Source organism: Pollicipes pollicipes, unplaced genomic scaffold (assembly GCF_011947565.3).
Source record: "Pollicipes pollicipes isolate AB1234 unplaced genomic scaffold, Ppol_2.1 Scaffold_3447;HRSCAF=4054_pilon_pilon_pilon, whole genome shotgun sequence".
Lineage (NCBI taxonomy): Eukaryota > Metazoa > Arthropoda > Thecostraca > Pollicipedomorpha > Pollicipedidae > Pollicipes > Pollicipes pollicipes.
The window spans coordinates 19,462,120-19,484,450 of NW_023596297.1; the positions used below are offsets into that span (position 1 = coordinate 19,462,120).

Genomic DNA, 22,331 nt, shown 5'->3' on the forward strand with positions numbered 1-22,331 from the left:
TAAGAGTCAAGGCCCATGTAGTTGAAAGACAAGCACACCTAATACCGCGTATCAACATCATGCAGTTTTCAAACAATCTGTTCAGTCCCATGCTTGCAGCCTGCCTTCACAACTTTGAATATGAAGGCCACATCAGCGGAGTTTTTATCTTGATCCGATTTGTTAGCGGGTTTGGGCTCTAAGAAATCGCTTAAAGTAGCCGCCTAACTCCCTACCCACCTGATCTTGCAAACTTACATTTGTGTTTGCAGGAGGGAAGATCGGTTAATTTATGGGCGTAGGAACAGGGGGGGGGGGGGGCAGGAGGCCATGGTCCCACTTTTTAAATGGGGGGGGGGCAGCAATGTCAACTGGCCCCCACTTTTTATCTTAAGGTTGCATTTGGTCTACTTTTGCACTACATTAAACATGCATGTCGATTTAGCTAGTTCACCAGCCATCTCCCTCAGATGCGTCATTTTTTCTCGTTTGCTCATTGGCTATCGCTTAGTGTTACAACCACAAAGCCGGCGCTGGGTCGTCTGGAGACTGCAACGCCGGGCGTCGAGGGCGGTTGTTGCTATGACCTGCGAGCGCGCACGTTCAAGGCCATATGACATTAGCTTTCTTTTCAGTGATGCGTTATGACAAAGCATTGAGCATTTTAAGACGAACATGGGCTAGCCATGTTAATAAAAATTAGGAATCCAATTTCATTTGCAATCTACGGTCCAGGATAACTCAACATTCTGAAGAACACAGACAAACACGGAACTGGAGTCCATGTGACAATTATTGGACTTCCTGCGATGATCAGGGATGTTTTTGCATGAGGATTTCTGTGAGGATTGCAATGAGGATTTCTGTGCTGATCCGGGGCTAACTGCGCAGGTTGTAAGGTCTCCCGTGTCAGGGATGGGAACAATGTGATATGATATATCCTTGATCGGATCGACGAAGAGACCCTGCCCCATGTCACCAGAATAATAGCCAGAAGACACTTCGCGATGGGACGGAATGGCCCTTCAGCCCTTGACTGGAAACGTAATGTACCCTGATGTTCTGCTCAAGAGGCCCCTTGTCCGGAAGGAAATAAGGGGTCTCAGTATTGTTGAGTAGAGTGGGGGTTCTCATTATTGCTTGAATAGGGTGGGTTGAAATGAGCTTAAACAACGAGCAGGGTCATGCCATGTTTGCCTAAGAACGTTCATTTTTTTCAAAAGAAATGTATTAGTGAAACAAATTCACGTGGAAAGGCATGACCGCCCGCAACCTCGAGAGCAAGAACAACAATAGCCTGGGTTGCGACTTCCGTAAAACCGAAAAGTTTCGGCCACTGCAAGTGCCACCAGACGGTGGGCGCGGTGTTAATCTGTCTTCTAGATAGGTAAATAGCTGCAAAAACACGAAAAATAGAGATTTTACCATCACGCTTCCAGTATCAACCACTAGGTTTCCAGCCCAACTTCGCGGCGGTTTGTAAGGGCTAATCCGCTCTTTTCATCAGTCCTAAAAAATTGAACCACGTGAAATGTGCGTCCAGACTACTTTCTAAATGTAAGAAGATCCGATTTCATGAGGCGTTCAAGGATATCTTTTTCAGAAGCGTCGTCATTTTCGGCCAACCGTTGGCCACAGCTTAGTATTTAGCTACTGGGCTAACGCTCAGCGGGACTATGGAGACTGCAAAGCCTGGTGTCGATGTTTTTGTTGCTAGGATTTGCAAGCGCGCACTTTAAAAAAACGCGTTACATAAATTGTATCACTAACCGATTTTTACTGAATGGTGAACATCTTCAGACAAACATGGCTTGGCCATGTTAATACACAGTGTTGACCACTCGATCTGGAATCAAATTTTCATCTTCAAATTTGGATCAAACATTTCGATCTACAGTCTACCTTCGCGTTGTCCTCAATGTCTGTAGAACCCAGATAAATAATTATGATAAAGCCTCTCAGTTCTATCAATTTAGAATGAGTCAAATAGCCATTGTAAATGAACAGCGCCGATGATTTATTTCATGCAGTATTCGTTCAACGTCTGATTTCTGCAGTTTATTGACCTCAAAATACAAACAAAATTGAGCGCATGGTAGCTCCTGGCTTCTGTTCTGGTTACAAGGTAAAAATAAAAACAAAACGAAGAAAGTCGTGCGACCTTGTTAACAAGTAAGCTATATCCAGGGATTTTTGGAGAAGCACCATAAGACGGACTCTTGTCAACCTTGTATTCCCCCTTGGCAAGGCCCTGGCTACGCCCCTGCCTACACACAAAAGTAGATCAAGTCGTGTACGTTCCATGATGGGCAATGAAATGTCAACTTGGGCCAACTGATACTAAGGGGAGACAGCTTCCCGGAGGCAATTTTTCTGCGATGGTGTGATGTAGGGGGAAGATAATTCGGAAAAGGATGCTGTTGCAGGTGTCCAACTCCTGTTTCATACACCATGTAGTAGAAACGCTGATTCAAAAGTATGCAACAAAGCAGCCATACGGTCAGTTCGCAGTCAGTCATGCGGGAGACATCCCGGCGAGGGCAGTGGCCACCGATGGCGGACAGGAGCAGGGCACAGATAAGAAACACATGACAGACGGGCTGCAGCCTTATGGCTTCTGTCACATTGTTTCTGGAAGTTTCAAGCTTCTGAATTTGTTTCCGCCCACAATGCTGCGACAAGCCTTATCATTGAAAAGCAGCCAGCGAAAGGAAGGCGTATGAAAGATCTGTCGCACTATGAGCCATCGGTTCTCTTTCAAAATGCTGAGCGGCCAATGTCCAGGCCGTATTTTGGTATCTACCATGTGGTGGCAGTTGCCTCCTCAATGACCCAAAATGCCTACCCGCTTGTGGAATTCCGCCTCCCCAGGGAAGACGATGCTAAAATGGACGAATAGTCTTGGGAAGCTGGACAGCCTTATTTGCCAAATGACAGATGAGTCGAACAGGCAAGATTGTGCGCCAGTGAGAAACAGCTCTAAATTACCCATACAAAGCAGACATCTGTACCTGAGACGGTCATGCTCTGCACTGTTCTTGATTCTGTACATCCGTTTCAGTTGTTACTTGATCCCATCCGCTCTCCTGACATACAAGACATGTTTGCGCGACAGACGAGCTGTTGTTGGTGCGAGAGACAGTTTGCCTTCCGATCATAAATTCAATGCGTCGTCATTCAGTCCGCTGAGTTTCGACGTCCCGTGGGGCCTTGGACCGTCTGCAAGAGTCATTTCGAGGGCGAAGTACCCAAAAAGCTGAATTCGATGTGAACTGCAAGTATTAACACGTCCATTACAATCATATACTAGAAAAGCAATGAGTGGTAGGATGACTTTCCGCTTAAATTCTGACAGTAGTCAGAAATATAGTGCTGTTCTCAGTCAGTAACATGGGTTTTCCCCGGAGCCCATGTGTTGCCGCTCGCTTGCTCACGTATCCGTTAGATCTGAGGAAATCTTTCGACACGATGGAGCATGAAAAAACTGACTGAATCAAACCTGTGTGGAATCGATGCTTCATGATCATCGGCTTATCTCTCTAATCATACACAGAGTACGAGCAGTATCGATGCCTTGAGTCACCATAAATTCCCTGCGAAGCTTCCCGAAAATGAGCGAGATTTCCCGGATTTCGTCCTGGAACCACTCCTTTACTGCATATTTCTATTTTTTTAGCCTTTTGTAGATGGCACAGTGATAGTGTGATATGCAGACGACGTGCAGGTTTTGACCAATCGTAAAAACCCTAAATTGTAACGTCATCCATGAAATGGCACGTGTTGTGTACTTGGTGACCTGTGGTGTTAGTTGTAACATAATACGTCGCGGCTTCCGACTAGGGAAGAGAGCATCAATAGACGAGCCGAGACCGAAGCGCTATGTTGTATGGGTGGCATGGCCACACGCTGGCGACGGGCGCGAAGCGCACGCGAAATAGGCGAGGTTGGGGAATCGGTCCGCGAGTTTAGCACAAGTCGAGGCTCCTTCAGAGGCGGGAGGCTAAAGCAATATTTTGTTTTTAACGTGGTGAAAGAAGATCGACTAACCAACAGATGGGCGACCTTTCCTCGTGTCATTACCCAAAGACGTTTGCCTTATTGTTTGATTCAGCTAGGCTGTTAGCTTCAATTACTGCTGCCTTATATTATAGCATTATTTTGTAGGTTCTACAAACAGTCGGTAGATGTGTTGCGAGAATGCTTTGAACTGTAGTCGTCAGTAATCGTAGCCCGGTTCTGGTTTTACTCTTGCTATCAGGAAGGCCATTTGCGTCCGGCGACTTGGATGTCGCGCATGATTTTGGGTTAGAATGTGGACGTGTACGGGGAGAGATCGCGCCGCTTTCTGCTGCACGGTGATATTCAACACGAATGGACCGAGTGAAGGGGGCGCTTTGTCCGCGCGGACGTCGTGGGTAAGCGCTGTGGACGGCGATGACTCAGATGAGCCTCGCCAGCTGTTCTGCCAGCCTGTTCTGCCATGCGGTAATCGGAAACACCGAACCAATCGAATCATCGCCGTGAATGGCCGTGCCGCTCGCGCAGAGTTGGACGCGAGACAGCAGTCGGACGCAGAGCGCTGTATGCTCTGAAAGGAGCATCTCGGCGAGTTTCGCGAGGTGCGAGGACCGGGTGATTGGGCCTTCGTGCCGTATGTAGTATATAGATGGTGGTGGCAGTCTCGCTGAGTGGCAAAGCGCTTGTGTATTTGCAGCATGACTGAGTTACAGTTAACCTACCTACCATTGATTATGATCGAGTCTGCTTTACTTTTGTAGGGCTGAGACTGGTTGGCTGATTTCTAATTGGGATGGTTTGCTATTTTCCGCAAGATATGCGCGTGTCCTATCTCAGAGTCGGGGAATCGGCAGCGTCTCGTGTTAGTGTAATTCACGAACGCTATCAGGGACCAATAAAGACGATTAAGGGCGAGAAATCAACATTTATTTCGAATTTGAGACCATACCGCGATTTGTCAAAGCTCGTGCATCTTTTCTCGCGTACCGTTCACGTCGAGCTAGACAGGGGTATGCGCGTAGGTTTGTGGGAAAAACTACCAGACACTGCTGCACCACCGATAGTGGTTACAATGCGAGCATATGTCTGCTTCTCTGCGGTGATTACTGCTTGACCGTCAACCAGGTGACTCGATTGTAACACTGTGCGCTGCTGAGAGTTGAGGAGTTGCTGGTTAAGCTCACAAGTACTACTGCCTTCTCCAAAATGGACTTGGAATCGTGTTTTATTAGTTTGTCTTTGACGATAATTCCAAGGTAATATCTCACCCTGGCGACGCCACGCGGTCTCGTTAGGCCGATGCTTATGGGGTTTAGTTATCGATATACAAGTGTGCCTTCCCTTTTCAGCGCGTGTGGAACAACCTGACGTGCGGTGCCTGCTGTGCCTTTGGCCTTTTGGCTTTCCCGATCACTTGATAATCGCGATCCTTCCCAGAACGCCTATGACAATTGCCTGAGAGGTGCTTGAGCGATGGCTAGACAATGGGCTCGGTGTCAAGTGTTCCAAGTGCAGCTTTCGGGTGGACTCGGTGACCTGCTATGGTTACGCGGTGATTGGTGCCGGGATCCACACTACGGGTGAAGAGTGCCTGCTGTTCAATGTCCTCCTGAACTGCTAATGTAGCAGAGCCGCATGCTTTGTTGGGTTTGGTCAGCTATTGCCGTAAACGCTCTCCAAGCGTGTCATCCGTCCTGTTTCCGCTGTATCGCCTTCTGCGGCCTAACGAGTCGTGGCCATGGGTTAGACCGAGACCAATGTATTCAGTCATGGGTTGCGGCCGAGACCAATGTATTCAGTCATGGGTTTGCGGCCGAGTCCGGGGTGTTCAGTCATGGGTTACGGTCGGGAACGAGGCATTCAGTCATGGGTTACATCCGGGAGCGAGGTATTCAGCCATTAGCTACGGCCGAGAGCAAGATATTCAGTCATGGGTTACGGCCGAGAGCAATATATTCAGTCATGGGTTACGGCCGAGAGCGAGGTATTCAGTCATGGGTTACGGCCGAGAGCAAGGTATTCAGTCGAGCTGAGGCGTTTTCTGCTGGATATACCTGTTTGGCGAGCTCTGATTACAGATCGCCGATCGCATTGGCATGTCACGACGGCGAGGGCGGCGCTTCACAACAACATCGTTCGGGCATTGGCCCTACGGGTGATATATACCATGGGTATTTACCCTGCACGTATTGGCGCTGCTTCCGATCAACGGGCTCAGCAGGTGAAGCGTCCAGTGCCTTCTTTGTCTTTTTCGGAGGGCGGTCACTGAGCCGGACAGAGCAAAGATGCAGTCAGACGAACAGACATGCCTTGGCGCTCATGCTTCTGTCAAGAACTTAAGTTATTCTTTGTTAGGGTGGTCAGTTGTGATCCGTAAAAATCATAAGCCGCCGCTGGGTCTCATCAGCGAGTGCGATGCACTCCTAGTGCTGGCTTCTCCGAGGACGGTGAAGTGCATACTGTCTCTTAGCGTCCATGAGCACCAATTGGAAAGCATAGCGGGCGCCAGACAGGGCCAGTACGATCGTCTGAGTCGCTTCTCATTACCTTGCACCCCTGAGGTGTTTCCCATGCCAGCAGAGGTAGTTAATCCGCTGAAAATTTCTCCGCTTATCGTCTGCGGCGCTATGACAGATCTGTAAATGGCCGACTCGTGACCTAACACTAGCGACAGTGCTGCTGTGCTGGTCGTCGTCGTAAGCCGATCTGCAAATCGGCTTGCGGCGATCTGCAGATCGGCTTGCGACGGAAACAACTGATCTGCCGGTCGGCGGCGGATCAGCTCGTCCGTCAGCGAGATCAACCGGAGCCGGAACACCGGCCATATTAGCAGCGCAGAGCGAAGCTCGGTTGTCAACACGGTTGTCTGCTTTTGGGAAGCCGGGGTGTTATTCCGCTGCAGGGTCATGGGAGGGCCCATGGTTGTTGCGTGATGGCCGCCAGTAACCAGCTATATAAAGATAAATTTATCCTTTCATCAGGCCGGCCAATGTAATTTCCGCGTAACTCCGTGCTTCCTACGCCGGTTTCATAAACTTGGCGGTGCCCCTACGAAGTAAATCGGAAAATTCCGAGGCTGGAGTGATCTTAATGGCGGTACAAGCGGACGTTGCCGTGGCAACGATGTCGTCGATTTGGGCCCGAGAGATTTGGATGCCTATAGTAGATAAAAAACATCACTAAGCTGGCATAAAAGGTGTGGACATTTACTGCTTAACTCATGGATAAACTTGTGATCTGCGTGACGATTGATTGAAAGTCTAATTGCCATCACTTTTTTCTTTCGCTGATATGCAGGTGTATAATTGTCGATATTGTTCCGTTTCTCGTAGAAGCAAACAAAGTCGCTTGCCCCGTGTGTTCATGCTCTGAGCTTTCCTGTACTACGTGTGAAGGCAATATACACTTCGACGACGAAAGTTCTGTGAAAAAGCTGACTTTCCTTACCTCAGAATGTACATTTGGTAAAGTTATATCATGTCTGTCCGAGTGATAGCAAGAAAAAAGACATGATCTCGTGAAATCCGGTATACGTGGGGAAGAGGTAGGTTTCAGGGCGGTCTGCCAGCTTTATCCACCACAGTTTATGGCATATGTTTGTGATGCCTACAAAGCTACAATACGAATTGCAACTGTACTTATTTCCTCACGTAGACGTACACGTCCGCCCTTAATGTGCTGGCATCGCTTCATAACTCAACGGTTGCTCACTGAATGGTGATTTTTTGGTCTGAATGCTGTATTCCTCCGCTGCTCCGGCCATGCGTCAGCACCTCTATGATCATCACTGCTAATTTTACGACGAGCCGGAGCACGTTTTTATTTGGCTTCAGTTTCGGAGTGGATGTCTGCTCCGCGGTCAAATCAGCTGCGTTTTTGAAACCCGATAGATGGTTGGTGAGCTATGGAGTGATTCCTTACTTCAGATCCATAAAGAGGACTGCATACAGCTTTTGCTAGAGAGTGACCTTCCAAGCATTTGCTTCCAATCCGGTTGCATGAAGTAAGGGGGTAACTATGCACTCCTGCGCCCATCACATTCTACTATGTACAGGGAAACCCGAAGTAAGGAGTTATAAAACGAAACGATGCCCTGGCCCGATGTAAAATCAGAAGTGGTGATCATAGAGGGACTGGCACATGGCCATGCGGAAGCGAAGGAACATTTAGACTGACAATAAACCTGCAGTGAGAAATTGTTGAGCTATAAGGCGATGTCATCATATCGAGGGCAGACTTTGTACGTAGGGGCACCTGTGCGGATATGTGAGAAAATCAATATAGCTGCAATTCGTGCTGTAACTTTGTAAGCATCACAAACATGTGCCAAGAAGAGTGATGGATGAAGCTGGCAGGTCGGTATGAAAACCTATCTCTTTCCGGAATGTCGCGGATGTCTGAATATTGTTTTTAATTTGTACAGTTCTTATGTCACGTTTTTTCAAGAAAAGAAACATGTGACAAATATATGACTCTCTTTTTCGTGAGACATGATATACGCTCACAAAATACATGACGTAGGGCAAGAATAAAGTGAGCAACTACCTGTGCGCTTACTTGATGTTGGCTGTGATGTAATATGTTTCAAATGCCAGAGAGGCTACACACAGTCCTGCTGTGGCAAGAGTAAATGCACAGTCGTCTTGTGAAAGGAATGAGGAAGCGCGAGTACCTCGTATTGAAGCGTGAGCGGTCTTGCATGTCGTATATAGCTGTGCTAGGCATGGCGCCGGTGTCAACCCTGGGGTGCCTGGTTTGGGATCTGGCTACTCTAGCCGGTTCCGCAGGGGCGCCCCGATGTCGGCATGGAGCTGTTTGAGGAGTGTCACATCGTGTTGGGAGTCTGGGACTGAGAGGGACCGAGACGTAGCGACTTCCGTTCTCACTGGTTTAAACTAATAGCAGAGGGGGACGGGCTGCCGGCTGCTCTATGACGTAGCAATCGACCCGTGTGTGGAGCCCGTTGGGATGGCAACAGTCTTTTTGAGACGCGTTGGCTAGACTGTGTGTTTGACCTATACCACCTTGGAACGAGTGACCTGAATTGTGTATGGAGTCCGCCGAGGTCACAGCGGCCGCCTTGGGACGCGTGGCCTGCGATCTGTATGGAGCGCCTGCTGAGGTCATAGCGAGACGTGTGTCCCAGACTGTATGAAGCCTGCCAGGCCTCAGCGGCCACCCTGGAACGCATGAGCTTAACTGTGTGTGGAGCGTGCTGAGGTCACGGGGGTCATCTTGGAACGCGTGGTTCGGGCTCTGCATGGAGGCTGCTGAGGTCACAGCGGGAGTCGTTTTCCGGCATTGCACCTGAGGTCTGCTTTTAAAACGGCGCACCAATTTTCACGATTCGCAACTAATGCATGGCAATATGTGCGACCGAGCTCAGCTGGGACATTCAGATTGACTGCTTGACTACTTGCCGGGCTCGGGAGCCGTTGGCCTGTTCGGACTGATGACACAGATACCGGCGGCAGCCAATGCGAGAACGGTGAGCCTGACTGCGTTTTTTAAACCTCGGGCCTGACGAGGTTTAAGATGCCTAAGATAAACGCAGAAATACCGCGAGGGTGATATAAAGAGTGGGGTCATTTACGGATGAAGTAAATAATTAATTTGTGATTTGTGTGACGAGTAGTTCATGGACTAAATGCGATCTCTTTTGTCATTCGCTGAAATGCAGACGTCTTATAATTGTCAATACTGCTCCGCTACTCGCAGAAGTAAATAAAGCTGTTTATGTCTCCTGTACTCACACTCTGGGGTCTCCTTCCCGTGCTAGTTATGACGGCAACATGCACATCAAAGACAAAATCTGCCTGAAATAGCTTACCTTATTCTTACCCTAGGTGGGGTATTTTGTGAACTTATATCATGTGTGTTCGCGTCATAGCAGGAAAGAAAAACATGATCTCGAGAAATCCGCGACAAGTGGGAAGGAGGTTGGTTTTCACAATAGCGTGCCAGCATTATCCTCCTCAGTACTTCTGTTTCTGATGCCCATCAACTACTATGCGAAGTGCAGTTGCATTGAATTTCTCATATATGCGTAGTCGTCCACCCGTATGTCGGCATCGCTTCGTAGTTTAGCAATTTCTCAAAGCAGGCTGATTTTCGGTCCAAATGGCCTGTTCCTCCGCTCGTGCTTGGTCATGCTCCGCCTCCTCTATGATCACCATTGATGATTTGACGACGGGCTAGACCATCTTTTATTTTACTTCAATTTTGTAGTGAATGTCTACTCCCTGGTCAAACCAGCTGCATTTGTGAAGCCCGATGGATGCCTGGTGAAGTGCGGAGTAACTCCTTACTTGCAAAGTCTCCGTAAAAAGTAGAAGTTTATGGCGTAGAAGTTCATAGTTATTCCTTACTTAACGCAACCGGATTCATAGTAAAAGCTTGAGAAGTTACTGAGAAAGGAGTAACTTCCTACTTCAGATGTCCCTTAAATACAAGAATTTACCGGCGTTTAATTGGTGGCCTTTTACCCTACGCAACTAGATTTGAAGTAAAAGCTTGAGAAGTTACTTCCTATCATGGGTGTCGGTTTGCATTCCTTTGTGGGGGGCCCTCCCTGACCCTCCCCCTCCCATGTTGGCTTGGCCCCCAGTTTTTGGCTGGAATGCTACAAAGAAACGTTGGTAAAAGATGATCATAACGCAAACACTATCTTCTTTGATCTTTCTGCGTAGTGGCGCCTAGTACCACTCTTATAACAAAAAGCATGGTTGCCTCACCACAAGATAGAAATCGTTGTGGGATACAGCTGAGCGGATAAAAGATGCAATAAACTTCACATACCAAGCGCCACAAGACACATTTGTGAGGATAAAGCGAGAAGCTGTGGAATATGGGAATGACCTAAGCGCTTCGTGGCTAGCCCCGTCCCCGTCCCCCACAACTAAAATGCGTGCCGCCCCCTATGACTGTCATGGGAGAGCGCCACCGGCTCTCCAAGGTGGCCAGAAAAGGGCGCCTTCTCGTGCCGATCAGGAGAGACGCGTGCGTCGAGTGCCTGCTCCTTGGATTCAACCCTGCATGGCTTCTGTACCGCTTGGATTAAATATTTGTATACATAATACAAAGGTAAAAAGCATAAATTGCGTTTAATCAAAATAAAGTGGGCCAAATTCAGTGAAAAAAAATGGGAGGGGTGTAGGTTGTCGGGCCATCGGTTCGCCCCCCCCCCCCCCCCCCCTACCCACGATTTACAAAACTTTAAGACCCTGCTTACTACGCCACAATTGTACGCCATTCTCTCTTCATGAGACTGGTTACATGTGGGGTGTCGCACGAAGGTGTTTGCTTGGTCATGCGTATGGTTGCCGCGAGTGGAAGATGTTTTGCGCAACCGGCGAGTCAGCGACAGAAGTGCAACGAAATGAGCGCTCAGGTTGACACTCATATTCATTACATGCGTTTGTTGCGTACCAAGAAACTATGGTGGCGGTGGTGACTGGTGACCGGTGACGTCACTGTAATTTCATTGCTCATGGCTTTTGACTGGTCACTTCTGGAACTGCGAACTGAGGGCTGGGTTTGCCAATACTACAGCTGGGACCAGGCTGCTGAGCCGTGTGGTCCACGTGAATATATCTTGGTCTCTACGGTTATCTGGTTCTGCGTGTACGGCCTTGAAGTAAATGCATGCAAAGCACAGCCTGTGTTGCTCGGCAGCAGTCCACAACTGCGCAACGTTCTCAGATATGCAGCTTCATGTCGTGGCCCGACCTTCGCCCTTGCTCGGAGATGAACAAATCAGTCTGGTTTCCAAGGCGTTCTCACGTGAAATTCCCACAGATCTCTTGTTACATGACATGTTTTTTAGGTTAGTTTCCGGTCGTTCACATCTGCGAAGCTATTTGCCATCCTCTGTGACCTAAGGACTGTGATCTCCGGGACCTTACGTAACTGCTTCATTGCATAACCTTTCACGGGAACACCCAAAACACCCGGAAATGTACCGGAGCTGCTTCAGGATCTCGACTGGTTCACCGCTGGAGGGCTGGCGCGATCACACTGTCTCTCTGAAGCACAGAGCTTTGGCCTCGGCAGTCCGAGGTGCTTGGCTGCCAGTTGGTGGCAGGTCTTGAGACTCACGAGCGTTGTGCGAGCCTGGAAGGTTGCGTCCATGTGATGAAGTTGTAGACTGACCTGGACCAGCCGGGCGGCTCCATTGTACCAGGTGCTGCCACCGGAGCTGGGGCACCTCCAGCTGGATTCCTTCTGACAGACTCATAGCGCGTCACATCCGCATATGAGGAAAGGTTATGCGGCTGTGGTTAGTTGGATCGGATTGGTAACACACCGTGCATGTCTTTTACTTCGTATGCATATGCTTCCGCACTTGCCCCTTCCTGTTACGTTGCGCTTATACTTTGGTGATGTACTGGAATGACCACGTGCGCAACATGGATGGCCCCAATATGAGTCTCATGACTAATGTCACTTGGCGTGCCAGCGGTCAACCGCAATCTAGTGTGAGCCCCGCTATGAAACCGCCTGGGCCCCCTCAACACTGCGCTCTGGAAAATCCCAGGTCTGCACTGACAGGCCGGCTCCCTGTGCGAGCGTCTCGTGACGGACCTTCGGCTCGCTGTGGCTGTGACTGTGACCCGAGCTCGGAGCTGTGATCAGGTCCACAGCAGGTGGTGCTCATCACAGCAAGCTATTGTTGTTATGCCTAACACTTTGTAATCAACGGATGGCGGCCTATGAGATTATGACTTAGCTGCATGTGTGCAAAACCCTGTGCGGGGCCAGATGGCGGTGTGTAACGCACCGTAACTGTGCCCGCTAGGTGGGGGCGTGTGACACACTGTGACTGTGTCCGCCAGGTGGTGGTGCGTGACACACCGTCACTGTGTCTGCCAGATGTTGGTGTGTGACGCGCTGTGACTGTGTCTGCCAGGTGGTGGTGTGTGACGCACTGTAGTTGTGCCCGCTACGTGGGGGCATGTGACGCACTGTGACTGTGTCCGCCAGGTGGTGGTGTGTGACACACTGTATCTGTGCCCGCTAGGTGGGGGCGCGTGATTCACTGTGACTTTATCCGCCAGGTGGTGACGTGTGACACACCGTCACTGTGTCTGCCAGGTGGTGGTGTGTGACACACTGTGCCTGTGCCCGCCAGGTGGGGGCGTGTGACACACCGTCACTGTGTCCGCCAGGTGGTGGTGTGTGACGCACCGTCACTGTGTCTGCCAGGTGGTGGTGTACGACACACCGTCACTGTGTCCGCCAGGTGGGGGCGTGTGACACACCGTCACTGTGTCCGCCAGGTGGTGGTGTGTGACACACCGTCACTGTGTCCGCCAGGTGGTGGGTGTGATGCACCGTCACTGTGTCCGCCAGGTGTTGTGTGGTGATGCACACGTCACTGTGTCCGCCAGGTGGTGGTGTGTGACACACCGTCACTGTGTCCGCCAGGTGTTGGTGTGTGATGCAACCGTCACTGTGTCTGCCAGGTGGGTGTGTGACACACCGTCACTGTGTCCGCCAGGTGGTGGTGTGACACACCGTCACTGTGTCCGCCAGGGGTGGTGTGTGATGCACCGTCACTGTGTCCGCCAGGTGTTGGTGTGGTGATGCACCGTCACTGTGTCCGCCAGGTGTGGTGTGTGACACACCGTCACTGTGTCCGCCAGGTGTTGGTGTGTGATGCACCGTCCTGTGTCCGCCAGGTGGTGGTGTGTGACACACCGTCACTGTGTCCGCCAGGTGTTGGTGTGTGATGCACCGTCACTGTGTCTGCCAGGTGGTGTGTGATGCACCGTCCTGTGTCCGCCAGGTGTTGGTGTGTGATGCACCGTCACTGTGTCCGCAGGTGTTGGTGTGTGACACACCGTCACTGTGTCCGCCAGGTGTTGGTGTGGACACACCGTCACTGTGTCCGCCAGGTGTTGGTGTGTGATTCACCGTCACGTGTCCGCCAGGTGTTGGTGTGTGATGCACCGTCACTGTGTCTGCCAGGTGTTGGTGTGTGACACACCGTCACTGTGTCCGCCAGGTGGTGGTGTGTGACACACCGTCACTGTGTCCGCCAGGTGTTGGTGTGTGATGCACCGTCACTGTGTCTGCCAGGTGGTGGTGTGTGATGCACCGTCACTGTGTCCGCCAGGTGTTGGTGTGTGACACACCGTCACTGTGTCCGCCAGGTGGTGGTGTGTGACACACCGTCACTGTGTCCGCCAGGTGTTGGTGTGTGACACACCGTCACTGTGTCCGCCAGGTGTTGGTGTGTGACACACCGTCACTGTGTCCGCCAGGTGTTGGTGTGTGATGCACCGTCACTGTGTCCGCCAGGTGTTGGTGTGTGATGCACCGTCACTGTGTCTGCCAGGTGTTGGTGTGTGACACACCGTCACTGTGTCTGCCAGGTGTTGGTGTGTGACACACCGTCACTGTGTCCGCCAGGTGTTGGTGTGTGACACACCGTCACTGTGTCTGCCAGGTGTTGGTGTGTGACACACCGTCACTGTGTCCGCCAGGTGTTGGTGTGTGATGCACCGTCACTGTGTCCGCCAGGTGTTGGTGTGTGACACACCGTCACTGTGTCCGCCAGGTGTTGGTGTGTGACACACCGTCACTGTGTCCGCCAGGTGTTGGTGTGTGATGCACCGTCACTGTGTCCGCCAGGTGTTGGTGTGTGATGCACCGTCACTGTGTCCGCCAGGTGGTGGTGTGTGACACACCGTCACTGTGTCTGCCAGGTGGTGGTGTGTGATGCACCGTCACTGTGTCCGCCAGGTGTTGGTGTGTGATGCACCGTCACTGTGTCCGCCAGGTGGTGGTGTGTGATGCACCGTCACTGTGTCTGCCAGGTGGTGGTGTGTGATGCACCGTCACTGTGTCCGCCAGGTGGTGGTGTGTGACACACCGTCACTGTGCCCGCCAGGTGGTGGTGTGTGACACACCGTCACTGTGTCCGCCAGGTGGTGGTGTGTGACACACCGTCACTGTGTCCGCCAGGTGTTGGTGTGTGACACACCGTCACTGTGTCCGCCAGGTGGTGGTGTGTGACACACCGTCACTGTGTCCGCCAGGTGGTGGTGTGTGACACACCGTCACTGTGTCTGCCAGGTGTTGGTGTGTGACACACCGTCACTGTGTCCGCCAGGTGGTGGTGTGTGACACACCGTCACTGTGTCCGCCGGGTGGTGGTATGTGACACACCGTCACTGTGTCCGCCAGGTGTTGGTGTGTGATGCACCGTCACTGTGTCCGCCAGGTGGTGGTGTGTGACACACCGTCATTGTGTCCGCCAGGTGGTGGTGTGTGACACACCGTCACTGTGTCCGCCAGGTGGTGGTGTGTGATGCACCGTCACTGTGTCCGCCAGGTGGTGGTGTGTGACACACTGTGACTGTGCCCGCCAGGTGGTGGTGTGTGACACACCGTCACTGTGTCCGCCAGGTGTTGGTGTGTGATGCACCGTCACTGTGTCCGCCAGGTGGTGGTGTGTGACACACCGTCACTGTGCCCGCCAGGTGGTGGTGTGTGACACACTGTGACTGTGTCCGCCAGGTGTTGGTGTGTGACACACCGTCACTGTGTCCGCCAGGTGTTGGTGTGTGACGCGCTGGGCCTGCCGTTCCGGGACGAGTCGGCGGACGCGGCCGTCTCGGTGGCCGTGATCCATCACCTGGCCACCACCGAGCGGCGGGTGCGCGCCCTCCGCGAGCTGGCCAGGGTGCTCCGCATCGGCGGCAGGCTAATCGTCACCGTCTGGGCCATGGAGCAGCGCACCAGAAAGGTACGGCCCGGCGCCCTCCGAACGCCACACCGCCGTACGGTCAGCAGCCGTACTGAGACGCTCGGCGAGTCTGTGCAATGCGGCTGCTGCTCACTGCGCCGGCAGTATGAGCTGTAAGGTGACTAAGTCATGTGTTCTGTCGCGGCTCTGTTGGTGTGTCTGCGCATTGCGTTGATGCACTCTGTTGCACCGGTGTTTAAGCTATGCATTATGCATTGGCAAACAGCGTGCCGCTGAGAGCTGCTGCAAGCGTCATGTGAGTGGGTGGCTTGCTGACTCGCGTTGCACCTGATCGGGCGTCGAGCGGGTGAAGGCGGAGAGACTGAGAGGTCGCAAATATCCAATCCAAACTTGTTTTTTTGCAACTTGACCCATGCGTGCGATGATGACAGCGTGGCATGCATGATCAGCTGAGCGCTACGTCAGCGTTGGAGACGCTCGATCCCTTTATTCGAGCATTGCTGTTCGCTGTATTGCGCTGTCTGTGAGGTGATATCATCCATGTCCGGGTTAACCTTAAAGCTCCAGTGGTTGCACTGGTATCGTGACCGAGAAGTGTCAGTGAGGGCCACGGGCCGGGCGTGCCACAGTTCGAGAGCCAGGACGTGCTGGTGCCGTGGAATCAGCAGCAAACCAGCGCCAGCGAGGAGGTGCCTTCCGTGGTCGAGCCGGAGGCCATCTCTACCACATCGGACGACGACCTGCTCAACTACAGCGCCTTCACGCATACCAGCGACAGCGACTCGTCAAGGTCGACCAGGTGAGCTGCACTCGGACCTGGCCGCAGATGACTGTACCGGTACTGCTAGGCGCCCCTCCCCCCCCCCCCCCCTCTACTTCTGCTGAGTCACCTGCCAGGGTGCCTCGTTGCAGCGCACTTAGGGGCATCTGGAAAGACCGCGGCGGTCAGATTCCAGGAGTCGGATTCTGCACGTGAGCGCGATATTCATCAGTCATTGTTGTGTGTGGTAAGCATACCTGCTGAGATAGCGTGCCGCAAATCCCAGTCTTTAACGCGGTTCTAAACTACTGACATTATGGCGTAATGCACAGAGCGACTTAACAGATCTATTGGCAGCTGCCTTTGCGGGGAAAATCCGTACGAGAGACACGGATGTTCCGTCCGCGAACATTTCGTGAACATTTAGACGTGAGCCGTACTCTGTCTGTGCGCTAATGTCTCATCAGTCTGGACTTTGTGAAAGTGGTCCTGTAATGTCCTCGATTTTTATCAAATTGACTCCACAAACGCCGCCGAAACCCGTCGGCCGCCGGTTGCCACGCCGACATGGGCCGCTGTGCGCCAGGTTTCACGTGCGGCGGACGGGCCGGCGGCCGCGGAGGATCCGCTCAATCGACCCGACCATGGCCAGCTCGTCGCAAAGCTCGTCGGGCCTCTCGTCGCCCAGCGAGTCGTGCTACAGCTTCGTCCGTCGGGCGCTGCAGGTCGCTGGTCGCCGCCGAGGCCGCCATTGTAGCAAGGAGAAGACTTATTTTCCGTCGTACTTACCGTTGTCGTGCCTGCTACTTTTTGTGGACTTGTTTTTAGTGAGGATGTGGTAAATGCTGGTCGCTCATTTTTGGTAACCTTTTCATAGTTGGCCATGCTTCACGTTCACCGCTAGAGAGAAGCGGTATGCGAAACATCAGGAATAGTAACCTAGAAGTGTCTTCAAATCAGGCATAGGTTTTCATGACCTGGATGAGTCTCATTTGTCTTACCAATGCGCTCCGTTCGCTCCAATCCGCCGTCCGATGCATCTCTGTCATAATGCAGCCGTGGCTGGCCCAGTGACTTGCCGCCAACGCCTGCAGAAGCTGGCCCGTCGCGGGGAGGTGGACGGCTCGCGGCCCTGGATCCTCTCGCCCTGGACCAGCTACTCGGAGATGAAGCCGACCAAGTCCGGCGACGCGACCGACGGCAGCCAGCTGATCGAGATCCGGCTGGATGATGACGTCACGGGTCTGGAGGAAGCGCCTCGCCGGCGCAACACTCTGGGCTGCGACGCGCCGGCGGCCGGCGCCGCCCAGCCGCTGGGCACCTTCAAGTCGCGCAGTGTCGGCGACATGTGGAGCCTGCTGTCGGCCTCGATCCTGGGCGCGCGGCGCGGCGATGCGACGCGGCCGCCAGCCGACCGACCGCGCAGCTTCGCGTTCGACGAGGCGACGGCGGTCAGCATGGAGCGATCTCACAGCAGCAGCTCGGCGCTGCTGCAGCAGCAGGCGGCCAAGAAGGGCAGCCGCAAGTCCGTCACCTTCTCCACCCAGTCGCTGACGCTGCCGCGCGAGAAGCTCGCGCTCACCGTCATTGGCGAGAAGTCGAAGAGCGACAGCGTGCTGGACTCGCGCGTGCGCTCATGTGAGCTCCTGAAGGCGCCACTGACCACCGTGCCGGAGAACGATGTGCGCGAGGAGACGGTCGAGCCGGCGGCGCCGAAGCCGTCGCTGGTGCGACAGCGACGATTGGCGGACGAGTCGGGCGTGCCGCGCGTGCTCAGCGAGGAGACGCCCTCGGTCGGTCGGCCGGTGCGCGGTATACTCAAGCAGGCGTCGCTCAACGAGAATCTGATGCGTCGCGATCGGACGGGTGAGCGCGACCAGATCCGCGCCAAAATCCGCAAGCAGCAAAGCCTCAACGAGAACGTCATTTACGGCAAGATGGCCGGCAGCCAGGAGGTGCCGAAGCCGGCTCACTTCGCCAACTACAGCCGTCTGCGCGCGCTGCGCGACAACTTGGGCAAGCTGAGCGAGAGCCTGGAGAAGCTGGCCGACAAGGACCAGCCGACGTCCGCGCTCAAGAATGGTTTGGTTAAGATCGTGCGCCAGCTGACGGACGGTACAGCGCTGCGCCCGGACGCGTGCGACGAGGAAGGGGTTCAGGGTCCGCCCCCGGAGGCCCAGCAGCCGCCCGCTGTGATGCTGGCGGCGCCCTGTAACGGACTGGCCGCCGAGATGGCGCTCAAGAGCGTGGCGGAGAGACTGGAGAACCCGCCAGTGGAGTCGAGCTCCAGGGCGCCGGCCGCCGCGCTGCCCGGTGGAGCCACATGCACGCGCGCCGACAGAAGAACGCTATACCGCTACTGCTCTCGCGAACGGAAAACCTCGCGCGAGGAAAGCTCGGACAGCTCCAAGGAGAACAGCTTCCAGAGCGACACCAGCCTCGACTCTGAGGACAGCTGCGTCTCCGTCATATACGTGCCGAAACTGGACGCTGCCGAGGTGGAGGCCAAGGAGCGCAGCCGCTCCGCCTCCAGCGAGTCGTCGGACGGCTCCAACGGTAAGGTGTCGCCCAAATCGCCGCTGACCGGCACCCTGCCCTCCTCGCCCACCCGGCTGCCGGCGGCGCCGATCCGAATCAACACCCTCAAGAGCCTTCCCAAGCTGGGCGCGCAGGTCTTGCAGAGCCACCTTCAGGGCCGGTTCCAGTTGATGGACCCGCCGCTGGGCGTGGTGCCGGCGTCTGAGTCGGAGGCGGTAGGTCCGCCGGCGCCGTCACCGTCGCCGGTCGATGTCACTGCTGAGCTGGTGGTGCCACAGACGGAAACACTCGGCCAGCTGCCGGCCGGAGGCTGTCCCGCTGTCGCCGCACCACCGGCCGATGAGAGTGCCCCGACGCCGGACGCCAGCGCACCGGCGAAGCACGGCCCCCTGCCAGACGTGGTGACGAGCAGTGGCGCCACCTGCGGCGGCGTGCGCACTTCACCGTCGCGAGGCCGTGCTGCCGCGCTGTCGGCCGGCGCCGTTCAGCCGCCATCCCCAGCGCCGGCACGGACCGACGCCAGCAGCTTCCAGTTCCGGCCGGAGCCGAGCGATGGCGGCGGCGGCGGCGGCAGCGGCGGCAGCGGCGGCAGCGGCGGCGGCGGCGGCAGCGGCGGCGGCGGCGGCGGCGGCGGCAGCGGCAGCGGCAGCGGCAGCGGCAGCGGCAGCAGCGGCAGCGGCAGCGGTGGCGGCGGGCTGGGCGCGGCGCGGCCGGCCGGCGTCAGCAGCCAAGTGTCGTCGCTCATCATGGGCGAAAACATCGAGATCATCCGGCGGCCTGGCGTGCAGGGCTTTCGCAACGTGCAGATCGTGCGCCGGGCCGCGCCCAAGTATCTCACGTTTGAGGTGTTTAACCCGGAGACGGATGACCTGGACAGCGAGAGCTCGTGCGCCAGTAGCAGCGCCAGCAGCCCCAGCAGCGCTTGCAGCGTCATCAGCATGGCCTCCGACTGGCCCTCGGCGCAAGAGATCCAGGAGCTGGACCGCGAGATCGAGCAGCAGCAGCGAGACCGCCTCAGCGAGCGGGAGACAGGTGAGCGCGCTGCACTCGTGCGGTGCAGAAGTTGGGATCCGGTGTGCCCTGCCACAAGGTGAGGCGCTCCACCAAGAACGCGCGTGCTCGCGGGCAAAATTTCAGCAGGGAGGGGGTTTGGCTTGACGAAGCAGAGTACAGACGGGTGTTGCAACCAGGGTTGTGTGACCCAAGTAGCAAGTTCCCAATGTACAAACGCTGAATACCCTGGCCTGCGAGACGGATAGTGAGCAGAGCCAATGACCAGTCGAGTTTCCTAATTCATCCACGTATTCTGCACATGTTGGCGACCACGGAGCGGCCGGTTGTGGTCAGTGCTCAATCAGAAGACAATGAGCGCTGACGGGTTGGTGGCACGTCCGCCGGGCCACCGTCAGTCCGGCGACGCGCAGGTCGCAGCGGCTTCCGTTTCCATCCACTGGCGTTGATGTCATTCCGTCATAAAAGGCTAAGGCCAAGCGTTCTTCAAGCTCAATGCGAAGGAAACAGATCTGGTTTGGTGTTGATGATCAGTATGCCTTAATGGCATGGCTAGACTGCTGTTGTTTCTAGACTCCTCTTCCACCGCTCGGCGAGCGTTGGCTTTTGGTGTAATTGCTGACACCGATGCCTCACTTCCTGTCCTCCTCCCCAGCGAACGGCGCAGCGCCGGCGGCGGCGGGAGCGCTGGCAGAGTCCGGCCCCGGGCCCGCGTCGGCCTCCCACCTGGCGGCGCCCTCCGAGACGGACGACAGCCTGAGCAGCTCTCCGGAGCCGCCGGCGCGGCTCAGTAGTCCGCGCGGCCGCCGCAAGGTGACGATGGCGCGGCTGGATGCGCCGCCGCTCGAGCAGGTGCTGGAGGAGGCCGAACCTGAGGCGGCGGCGCGCGCCGGCGCCGGCCGCCGGCGCGCGGTCGAGCCGAGTGAGTGGCGCACCTCGCTGGCTTCCAGCCTCAGCTCTGCCTCCAGTCTGTCGACGTCGGAAGCCTCGCGGACGGCCAGTCTGGGCGAGTCGAGCGGCCCTGAGCGGCCGAGCAGCACCGACGGCTCGGCCTCCGGTACGGCCATCTCCGACAGCGAGACGGCGCGCTGCGCCCGGCCGGCGCTCACAGCGCAGCACATCTTTGATCGCGCGGAGGCGGCGGCGGCGGCGGCGGCGGCGGCGGCGGCGGCGGCGGCGACGGCGACGTCGACGGCAGCGACGGCAAAGGCGACGGCAAAGGCGACGGCGGCGGGCGAGGAGGAAGAGGGACCGGGCAGCCGTCAGGCGTCCTCGGAGGAGTCTCTGCCGTCGGACGTGGGCGGCGCGCTCGGCCACCATCGCTACTACCACGTGTTCCGCGAAGGCGAACTGGACCGGCTGATCGAGAAGTACGTGGACAACCTGCATATTATCTCGTCGTACTACGATCACGCCAATTGGTGCGTGGTGGCGGAGAAGGTGCAGGTGTGGACCATCTAGCGACATTGACGGCACCCCGATCTCGCTCTGTGATTCCTCGGTCTGCCCGCCCGTGTTGAGGATGAGAATGCTCGCATGTATCGCTCACTCAGACATCGTTTCATGGATCCCCGGAGGCTGTCAAGGATTCATGTCAGTTATGGTCGGTCTCCATTCGCCGTTATGGGCTTGCGCACAGTAGTTAAGAACTCCCTGTTGTGCGTAAATGGGGTTAGAATTTCCAAAAGCGTTGCCTTTAGGCTTCGTAGACTAAAGTATTATGCAATGTCTTTGTACTTAGTCTTCTAATAACTGGCCTTAGGCACATTCGCACGGTTTTATCAGCGTCGCGTCTCCCCCGCACAATACTTGTGGTGGGAGCGGTTTTTTTACATTTCACGTTAACAGTCTTTTTTGTTGCTCTCAAGCCAGGCTACGAATTTAGAGTATTGATATATTTCCGTTTCCGAGCAGAGGTGGAGACAGAGCGCAGACACTGTGATACTCTGACCATAGGGGTAGCCCGAATAGGATATGGGGATTCAGTAGACAATCCAGTTCAGTACTTCTGACTGGCTGGACATCGACTTTACAGCAAGAATACAAGCTGAGGTATACGTCAACCAGTGGAACATATGTTTGCACTGTTCCTAAATGTTGGTCAGTGCTTGTTCTGCAATACATATTTTGTGTTCTACTGCATTTGATATGTGATGAACGTGACACAGGCGATGAATATTCTTTTGCGGAAAAATCTCTTGTGCGCAGCATTGCTCAGCATATCAGTAATATTTGACATATCTTGCGACCGTAAATGTACCACCACGTTATTGTCGTTGCATGGGTAAAACATTGTCTTAATTGCGTTTCACT

The 22,331-nt window shown here is 54.6% G+C and overlaps 1 protein-coding gene across 1 annotated transcript; it reads left to right on the forward strand.

The window, feature by feature from the left end:
* The first annotated feature begins 10,915 nt into the window (after window positions 1-10,915).
* Window positions 10,916-22,153, forward strand: LOC119092251 (uncharacterized). The gene is made up of 11 exons (XM_037215222.1): window positions 10,916-10,951; window positions 12,831-12,836; window positions 13,312-13,314; window positions 15,557-15,748; window positions 16,339-16,508; window positions 17,056-17,194; window positions 17,564-17,829; window positions 17,896-19,222; window positions 19,796-20,039; window positions 20,674-20,870; window positions 21,240-22,153. The coding sequence occupies exons 1-11, from the start codon at window positions 10,916-10,918 to the stop codon at window positions 21,477-21,479; spliced, it is 2,820 nt and encodes a 939-aa protein (XP_037071117.1). The 3' UTR covers window positions 21,480-22,153.
* Window positions 22,154-22,331: the final 178 nt, after the last annotated feature.

Coding starts and splice junctions, on each gene's coding strand:
- LOC119092251 (XM_037215222.1), top strand. CDS start 10,916: ATGACTGTCATGGGAGAGCGCCACCGGCTCTCCAAG. Junction 17,830..17,895: donor GGCGACATGTGGAGCCTGCT/GTCGGCCTCGAT, acceptor CCGACCGCGCAG/CTTCGCGTTCGACGAGGCGA. Junction 19,223..19,795: donor CGGCGTCTGAGTCGGAGGCG/GTAGGTCCGCCG, acceptor CCTGGCGTGCAG/GGCTTTCGCAACGTGCAGAT.